The sequence below is a fragment of the Manacus vitellinus genome, unplaced genomic scaffold, assembly GCF_001715985.3.
Source record: "Manacus vitellinus isolate BGI_N305 unplaced genomic scaffold, ASM171598v3 scaffold_28_pilon, whole genome shotgun sequence".
Lineage (NCBI taxonomy): Eukaryota > Metazoa > Chordata > Aves > Passeriformes > Pipridae > Manacus > Manacus vitellinus.
In genome coordinates this window covers 9,812,188-9,821,150 of record NW_021940122.1, presented here as the reverse complement: position 1 = coordinate 9,821,150, position 8,963 = coordinate 9,812,188, and the positions used below count along the sequence as shown (strand labels likewise).

The following is an 8,963-nucleotide window of genomic DNA, read 5'->3' as shown; positions in this document are numbered from 1 at the left end:
CCAGGAACCAACTGGCCACCAGCCACTGGGGTTATCACGGAATCACAGAATATTCTGAGTTGGAAGGGACCCACAAGGATCATCGTGTCCAACTCCTGGCCCTGCACAGGACATCCCCAAGAATCACAGCATGTCTCTGAGAGCATTGTCCAAACGATTCTTGAACTCTGTCAGGCTTGGTGCTGTGACCACTTCCCTGGGGCACCTGTTCCAGTGCCCAACCACCCTCTGGCTGAAAATTTTCTAATATCCAACCTAAACGTCCCCGACACAATTTCAGGCCATTCCCTATCACTGGTCGCCAGAGAGATCAGAGCTCTAGGCTTCCCCTGGTGAGGAAGCTGCGCACAGCGGTGAGGGCTCCCTGAGGCCCCTCTGTTCCCGTTACCCCCTCACCATCCCTGTCGGGCGCTGCCCGGCGCAGGCCGGGAGCGCTCCCCGCGGGGGCCGCCAGGGGGGCGCTGTGCCGAGCGGACCATACCCACCCCCGCCCTCCCCCCAGGGCGGGGCGCATGCGCGGTGCGGCCGCGGCGGGGGGCAGCGCGGTCCGGTCCGCGATGGGCGCGGAGGCGTGAGCGGCCCAGCGGCTCCGGGAGCGCGAACGGGAGCGCCGCGCCCCGCCACCACCGCCAGGCACGGCAAGGGCTGGGCGGGGCAAGGCGGGGGCGGGGGGAGCGCCCGCCGTCCACCTGCCCGGGATGGGGCGGGGCGGGGGGGCCGGTTCCGCCGCCGCTCCGCCCCTCCCCGCCCTCGGCCCCGGCTGTGCTCACCGCCCTCTCCCCTCCGCAGAGGCCGCCCCCGAGCGAGGGAAGCATGTTCCGGCTGATGAGGGATGGCGAGCCGGAGGACCCCATGTTTGCCATGTGAGTCGGGCAGGGCATCCTCAGGATGGGGGGGAGGGGAAGCGGCGGGAGGGAGAGATGCGAGATCGCCCTCGGGATCGGCGCGGGGGCAGATCCCCGCGCTCCCCCTCGCGTCCGGACAGGCGGGCAGAGGCCTTTGCCGGGCTGCGGAGGAGCTGTCTGGGGACAAACACAAACATCCTCCCAGGGGGCAGCGCGGGGAATAACCTGGTTCGCGCTGGTCCCGTTTCCGTGATATTGGAGCGTGGTCTTGAAGGAAAGCATAATAAAGTAGGCCAAAAGGCATCGCAGCTGCCTGAGAGGAGGAGAGGGCTGGAATAGCTAATCTGTTTCTTTGCGCAAGGATTTCTTTTTCTTATGCAAAGTAGGGTTGCAGTTCGGATAGATAAAATCTGCTGTTCCATCCAGTGTTTGTTGCTGCTGTGCACAGGAACTCATTAATGGAGCTGTTGGAGGCTGCTGAAGCAGTTGTCAAGTTGTGACGAACAAAGTAAAGAGAAGCCAACGGGTAGTTTTGAAACACGAGTATTGAAATCTAACAAAGGTCCCGACAACTCTTCCTGGGATTCCTTTTACTGAATGTTTTTGTTTCTGTCCACAGTCCAGAAATTGGATGCTATTGATAAATTTTGGCAGTGACACTAAGTTGGCAGTCCTTGCCAAAGCGGATAAGGAATAGACTGTTAACACAGGAAGAATTTGATTATGTTAAGCACTAAAGTACTAGAAATTTTGTGAAATTAACGTATTTAGAAGAGTAGTCATTTTTTTTCTGATAAAATTGGTAATAAGCAAGAATTTTATCAACTGCAAGCAAATTAGCAGGAGAGGAAACTTTGTCCCAGTTAGTCACAGGATGACTGTGTGTTCCTCTCATTGATGTGGGAGGTATGAGTCTAGCTTTTATTATGGGAAGCACTTCCAGGAGAGACAGAAAAGTACTGGTTTGTAGTAGGTGCTTTTGTGATCTCAGGAACAGTCTGCTGTTGGGGTTATTAACGCTCAAGAGGGATAATTGCAGACTATAAGATGTGCAGGAAAACAGCTATGGTATTTCACAGAAGTTTTTTACTGTGGCCACTGTAAGCTGTGACTCTTTTTCCTTACTATCCTTTTCTTCCTCTTGCTTCTCTGGCATGTGTGAATGTGTGCAGCCCTCAAAGCGGAGGCTGCAAAAGAAGGGAAAACTAGTTAGGGACCCCAGTTATTGTTCCCTTTCCTTCTCAAATCTGCAAAAGCTGTATGTGATCTCAACCCCTCGACCAGATGTTGAGATGATTTGTGGTGGCAGAGGGGTGTCAGGCCACACAGTCCATTCTGGAGGTTTCAGTCTCACATTGGAGTGTTTGTATGCATGTACGTGGCAGGGGTAAGAAGACAATATGCAGGATCTCATGCTCTCTGGTCCTATTAAGTGTAGTCCTCTCTTTGCAGCCAGGACGGTCTTAGTGCAGCTCCCTGCAAAATGAAGAACTGTCCTTTTAGAAGGGCTCGATTGTTTTGCAGAGCTCTTAACATAGAGGGGTTTTTTAGCAGAAGAGGAAAGGACTGTGAAATGGAGGCAGATCTGAGAAGTGGCCTTCGTTTGTTAGAGCAGTGAGGTTCTGGAATGGCCTTGGTCATGCTTGGCTCCAAAGCAGTACAGGGAGCAGAACACCAACCTGCTTCTGAGCAGACAGCAATTAGTACCTGAGAAAGCTTCTGTGGTATAATACCCTCTATTACAAGAAATGAGATGGGATTCAGAGGTCCCTTCCAGCCCCAAGGATCACCACGCACAACAACGAATTCTCGGGACTCTCAATTTTCGGCCCGGAAAGGAATGTGTAGTTACGTTAGAAAAACTTGTAGTCACAAGGGGTGGATTGTATGGGGCTTTGTCCTCACCATTTTTCTCTCAACCCTTCCAAAAGGGATCCTTTTGCCATCCATCGACAGCACATGAACCGCATGCTCTCTGGAAGTTTCGGGTTCGGCCCACTCCTTGGCATCACCGATGGGACCACACCAGGGGCTCGCCAGGCTGGCCGCAGGATGCAGGTAAAAGGGAGGCTGAGTACAGGGTAGAACTTCTGGAACTACCTTGTTGGCTTGTATTTCCCACTGTTCCTGGGTTGGGCACCCTCCTCGCCTTCACATGGGTGGTGGGTGCAGCACTGATCTCTAAAGCAGTGGTATTCTGGTCCTTCTATTTACTCCACATCTGTTAATATGTTGAATGCAACTGCATTCTAGGTTGGATGGGAGGAAGGGAATAAATATGTTATTTTTAGAGGACATGAATTAATATAAGTGGGATAAATTTAGGAGCATTACCTCATGACCGGTTTGTTAGGGGTGATACGGTTTGGACCACCATGAGTCCATGGGGCACCTCCTTGATCTGTTAGTAGAGCCTGAGTGTTCCCAGTTCTGTTTCTGAGAAGGATTAGTGTGTTCTGATGAGGATCTAGTGTTTGGCTTTTGCAAAGTCATTCTCTGTTCTGCTTTTCTGTTGTCCTGGCAGGCAGGAGCTATTTCACCCTTTGGGATGCTCGGCATGGTAAGTTTTCTGTTTTTCTGGGTCAAACTGGAGGTTTTCCAAGTAGTGGCTCTGTACTGAGATTCATCAGTACAGTGTGCAACCAGTACTAAAATGTAGCAATCTGAGCACAGCCACGTAGTGAGAGTGGGAATGTCTGAGGAGACCAGGATGAGCTCTAGATTTATAGTAAATGGAATACAGAAGAGGGTATTGAACTGAAACTGGAAGCATCTGGTTTCTCTTGGATCTGTCATTGAGTTGCTTTATAACTTCAGAGCTTTACCTTGTTTCCCTCTAATGTTTTAATCTTGTCCACAAGCTGGTTTAGAGGAGAGATTCTAACTCTCTTTATATGGGGAAGTTGTATTTGCACCTTGACCAGAGAAAACCCATAAAGCTGTTATAGCACAATATTTCACGGGAATTGGGACAGTTAATATCCGAGAAGAGCAGGTAGTCCCTTAATAACATCATATGTCTGAAAAGGAGCTGCGGATCTGTTTGGAGGTAATGGAGGAACTGTGAGAATGCGAGTAAAGGACTTGGCCATCAGTAGGCAGAGGTGGTTATTGCACCTCTTTTGCCAGTGGTGGCGGACGGAAAAGCCAATGGAATACTTCAGTTCAACAGGACTGAAATGAGAATGGCTGTGTGTACGTGAGAACACCGTGCTTGGAGCCTGCTGATCTCCATCGTCTACTAAAATAATACAGTGGAAATAGCTTATTCCAGCTCCAGCAACCTTAGCTGTCTTACACTGCAGAATTGCCTTAATGAAAGAGACTTCCATGTCCCGGAATTTTTGCAGCTCAGAGAAGGATTAATAAGACTGCAAACAAATCAAAGCATAATAATATTGCATGTGAGTACTGCTCTGCTGGAAACGAGAACAAGAGGCTACTCGAGGAAATGAAAAAAAAAGAAATCAGCAAGTTTGAAGTGACATCGTAATTTTGTTTACATATTGTGCAATTAACCCGTGAGACCTGCTGGCCAAGTGTGTTACTGCAGCCCTCAGGTTTACAGGATGGAAAAGGCAGGTGTTTGTAGGGAAAATAAGCAAATTGTTGTTATGCTAGAAAGAATACAATCAGTGGAAACTTCCTTAAGGTTGCTGTTAGTGCACATGCTGAGATTTCTTCTCTTAACTTTGCTGAGTACCTGGACTCACAAACCCCAGTGCATTGGTAGTTGGATCCAAACTAAAAAAACAGCGTTTGCCAGAACACTTGGGCAATGCAACCTGAGAGAATGGAGAGAACAGCAATCTCAGATTCTGGGGACTTTTTTCTGCACTACTGAAAGTAGGGGAAAAGAACAAGGTTTCTGTTCTTAGGTTTTTGTCCCTTGAAGGTAGTTTTGTTGTTCTTTCTTCATGTCTCTTTCCAAACTAACTAGTCTTGTCTTCTCTTTTGCTTTTTATCAGGCAGGTGGCTTTATAGATATGTTTGGGATGATGAATGACATGATTGGAAACATGGTAAGAACCCTCCATAAACCCTCTGAATTGAAGGGAGTACTGAGGGTGCTCCTACCACCCCCTCTAATGTCTCCCATCTTACTGTGCTGCTTGATATGGGCTGTGCCCCAGCTGTCAAGGTGGGGCTGTAAGCTTTGCTTCATCGCTGGGGACTGTGACAGAGAGCTTGTTCCTGAGTGCAGGAAGAAGAGAGGAATGAGGAAGGAAGTGTAGGAGTAGACTTGTTTAGAAAGAAACAAGTATTAATTTAACAGGAAGATGTATTCTCCAGAAGAATGGACCGATGGCGATTATATTCTTCCTGTAGTAATTTCTTCCTACTTCCTACAGAGAGAATTAACTGCCATCTCTTTTTGCCTTCCATTCCTTCTTGCAGGAGCATATGACAAGTGGTGCTAACTGCCAGACATTTACCTCCTCAACTGTCATCTCCTATTCCAACCTGGGTGATGGGCCTAAAGTCTATCAGGAGACCTCAGAGATGCGCTCAGCACCCGGCGGGGTAAGGAGGAGGCTGCTCGCTTTGCTGTGGGTGGGGTGGGCTTTGTTTGGTGGCTTCTGTGGGTGGCCACCCACAGCACTTTGGCTTCACAAGCAGTTGCAGCTCAAGGAGCACATTGTGGTTCTTGTGACTCACTGAACCATGCCGAAGGCTGCTGGGAGGAGATGGGAAGCACTGGTGGGGGGAATCCGTTTTTCAGTCTTCACTGCGTTGTGTTTGATGTGCTGGGAGTGGTGGCAGTGCAAGGTGGCTGAAATACTGCAGGCGAGAATCGGGGTGCTGTGTGGGGCTGGGAGAATGAAGGGAAGTGTTGATTCTACATGGGAATCTGCCCCCAGATCCGTGAGACTAGACGAACTGTAAGGGACTCGGACAGTGGCCTGGAACAAATGTCGATTGGACACCACATCAGGGAGAGGGCCCACATCATGCAGCGGTCCCGGAACCATCGCACGGGTGACCAGGAGGAGAGGCAGGACTACATCAACATGGATGAAAGTGAGTAGTGCCCATGTCCTCCTCCCAGCAAAGCCAGGCGCTGCTTCCCCAGCTCCTCCCCATCTGCACTTGTTCTTTCCCTACACAGGTGATGCAGCCGCATTTGACGATGAGTGGAGGCGAGAGACATCCCGCTTCCGGCCGCAGCGGGGGCTGGATTACCGGCGTCATGAAGGCGGCGGTGGCCGTCGGGCTGAAGGGACTCGTCTCGCGATCCAGGGCCCTGAGGATTCTCCCTCCAGACAGTCCCGTCGGTATGACTGGTGAACTCAGAGCAGACCTTGTGGGGGGTGCAGCGTGGCCACCCCCAGACCTACCTATGCGCTCTTGTAAGTCTTAACAAGTTTTTCTTCCTCATCTCCCACTGCACGGTTGCCTCTTAGCCACAGGATTTCCTTTTGTTTGCCCCAATCTTACATTATTTTGAGGTTTCAATTGGAAATGGGTTTTCCCACTTCGAGAGAGCAGGGGAAGATGTGAATATTGAGAAACTGCTGTGCTGAACGGGAAGATGGAAGCCGTTCAAGTTAGCTTTGTCATCAACAAAAGATGTGTGGCATCAGCCTTAACTGATGTTACTGTACGACATGATGTAGGATTGCAATCTGTGGAGTGTTTATACTGTCATTGTATAGAACTTATAGAACACAGAAACCATTTGCTGTCCATCCAGTTTGAAATACAAGTAAGTGCTGGTGTCTGCTCTCCCATGTTTTGTATAGGGCTCACTAGGATGTGATCTACTGCTTGAAAAGGGACATTTTTCCCTTTTTTTGATGTCTAGACATCAGGTTTAAACATGTCTTTTTCTGTCTTCTGTGCTGCTTTCTAAGCACCACTTACTCTTTTTATGTTTTCTGTTTCCCTTCCTCCCAGGTACAGACAGTGAAACTCTGAAGCCCCTTCAAAGCACCACTTGGACCCTCCTCAAATTTAGTATTAACCTCCCTCTCACTTCAGAATTGAAACAAAGCAACTAATCTGCATTGCTCTTTTTCGCCCCATTTGGGTGCTGCAGTGGGGCATGGGGAATCTCACTGATGTGCAAGGAACACATTAATTGCCCATTCCCTTTCTGCTGTCCCTTGGCTCTGTTCTTTCTGCCAGTAGTGATGGGCATGAGGAGCTGCCATCTTGCCTCTTCCATCCTTTCCACTCTTTCTGTGCTGGGTTGGGCTGGCTCTGAAGTTTGTGTTTAGTCCCCTGTGAAAGGAATATGAGGGAATTCTGCTAGAACCCCCTGTCAGTCCCCTTACTGGGACAGAGGCTTCAATTCCTCTCCTGCTCCTTGGTGCATCTATGGAGAAGCAGAGAAGGTTGTGTGTGTTAGAGAAGGGAGGAGCAGAACAAAAGCTGGATCAGCCTGTGGGCCCCCCCGACCCCTCTTCAATCAGCTCCCCCACTTTTTTAATTTGTGAAACTTGTAACTAGATGTTTACTGAATAAAGAAACAAACTGTAAAGAATTGTTGGAGCAGTCTTTACTTTCAGCTGACCTAATTGTGCCTGCTGTGGAATTAAGTAACCTCTTCCACATCCTTGGGAAATTGCTGAGGAGCGACTTGGTGTTTAATTCTAAGGTTTTGTTTTCTTACAGAAAATAGCCTTATATCCTTCCCATATAGTCACACAGTGAGATGATGCTCAACATGGAAAGAAGACCCAAGACATCACAGTTTGCAAAAAATACCCTTTAATTGCTGTAGTTTTGCTGAGCACTCAAGGGAAATTGGTTGGTCTTTCTTGCTGCCTGGTCATCTGTGCAGCCCTGAATTGGGCCTCTGGGGTTCCTGCACCACCAGGGAATATTTCCATTATTTTCTTATTATTTCACTGCAACCGAGGCTGATGTTACAAATGACCTTTTCTCAACTTCTTCAGTATTAGGTGAAACTTGAGAGGCATTAGGAATACAGGACTAGGGAAGATCTCCTGGGTCCTTGGCCAGTTTCCTCTTCTGGCACGTACCCTTACACAAACCTTTTCATCATCTTATTTGGAATAGAGGGCAGGAAATTATGCATGGCTTACACTTGGAAGTGGTGTGCCAGAATCTTGCCGTGTATCCCCGTGTTTTATGTGTGGGCACTAATACAGAGGCAGGCATCTCGCTGGATGCCAACTCTCTTGCTCAGAAAAAAGAATGCAGAATCTACCCTCTGAAAGCTTAGGGCAGAGTTTGCACACGTCCCACCCTTCAAGGAAGCACAGGGCAGAACCTTTGCTGGTGGCAGATTCTGTCCCCACTTTGCTGTGCTGTTTTGTCCCATGAAAACCGCAGTAGGAGTCATAGAATCATAGAATGGTTTTGGCTGGGAGGAATCTTAATGATCATCTCATTCCAACCCCCCTGGCATGGGCAGGGACACCTTCCACTAGTCCAGGTTTCTCAGAACTCTATCCAGCCTGGCCTTGAACACTTACAAGATGGGGTATCCACAGCTTCTCTGGGCAACCTATTCCAGTGCCACACCACCCTCACAGTAAAGAATTTCTTCCTAATATCTAACCTAAGCTTGCCCTCCTTCAGGTTAAGGCCATTCCCCCTTGTCCTGTCACTACATGCCCATGTAAAAAGTCTCCTTTCAGTCCTGGTCTGAAGGTGATGACTCCACATCCAAGTGCAGTTGGAGAGGTCTCCACCATCTGGGAGAGTGAAAGGAAGTAAATGTTGGGGGGCAGTAAGGCTGCTGCCTCTGAAAGTGGACTGACTTTCTGGAGGTAGTGTAGTCAAGGCAGGCCCTGAAGAGAGCAAGGCCAAAGGAGGAGCTACACAGAAAAAAATCAGGGTTTGGGAGAGGTTTTGTGGGAGACCAAGTCATCTTGGGGTTGCCAGACTGTGAAAGAAGGAACTGGAGCAACAGCAGCCTTCATCTCTGGTAGTCTTGAGCCAGTGCAAGCAGCAGCACATGATGTTTTGATCCAGCAAAGAACCAGCTGAGCTCACAAAGGTGCCTACGGGTGGTGGTAACCAGCTGTGAGGGCCGGGCCAGTCTTTGAGGCAAAGTCTGAGAGAATAGAGAGGTGGGCATGGTGGTGATGGGGTTTAATGTTGACCTTTAACTGTGAGGATCCATTCCTCTTTGGGCATGGATTT

The 8,963-nt window shown here is 49.1% G+C and overlaps 1 protein-coding gene across 1 annotated transcript; it reads left to right on the top strand.

Annotated features, from left to right (window-relative positions):
* Positions 1–541: 541 nt before the first annotated feature.
* On the top strand, positions 542–7,332 carry MLF2 (myeloid leukemia factor 2). Its single transcript, XM_018074684.2, has 9 exons — positions 542–633; positions 790–863; positions 2,777–2,903; positions 3,370–3,405; positions 4,814–4,867; positions 5,244–5,369; positions 5,708–5,867; positions 5,956–6,196; positions 6,744–7,332. Exons 2-8 carry the CDS (start codon positions 814–816, stop codon positions 6,132–6,134), a joined length of 732 nt encoding a protein of 243 aa, XP_017930173.1. The 5' UTR covers positions 542–633; positions 790–813; the 3' UTR covers positions 6,135–6,196; positions 6,744–7,332.
* The last annotated feature ends 1,631 nt before the right edge of the window (positions 7,333–8,963 follow it).

What these genes read in the sequence shown, in the direction of transcription:
- MLF2 (XM_018074684.2), top strand. Translation starts at nt 814, where the DNA reads ATGTTCCGGCTGATGAGGGATGGCGAGCCGGAGGACCCCATGTTTGCC. An exon ending in AGGCTGGCCGCAGGATGCAG is followed by an intron (nt 2,904 to 3,369) that starts GTAAAAGGGAGG and finishes TTGTCCTGGCAG; the next exon opens with GCAGGAGCTATTTCACCCTT. An exon ending in CCTTTGGGATGCTCGGCATG is followed by an intron (nt 3,406 to 4,813) that starts GTAAGTTTTCTG and finishes GCTTTTTATCAG; the next exon opens with GCAGGTGGCTTTATAGATAT.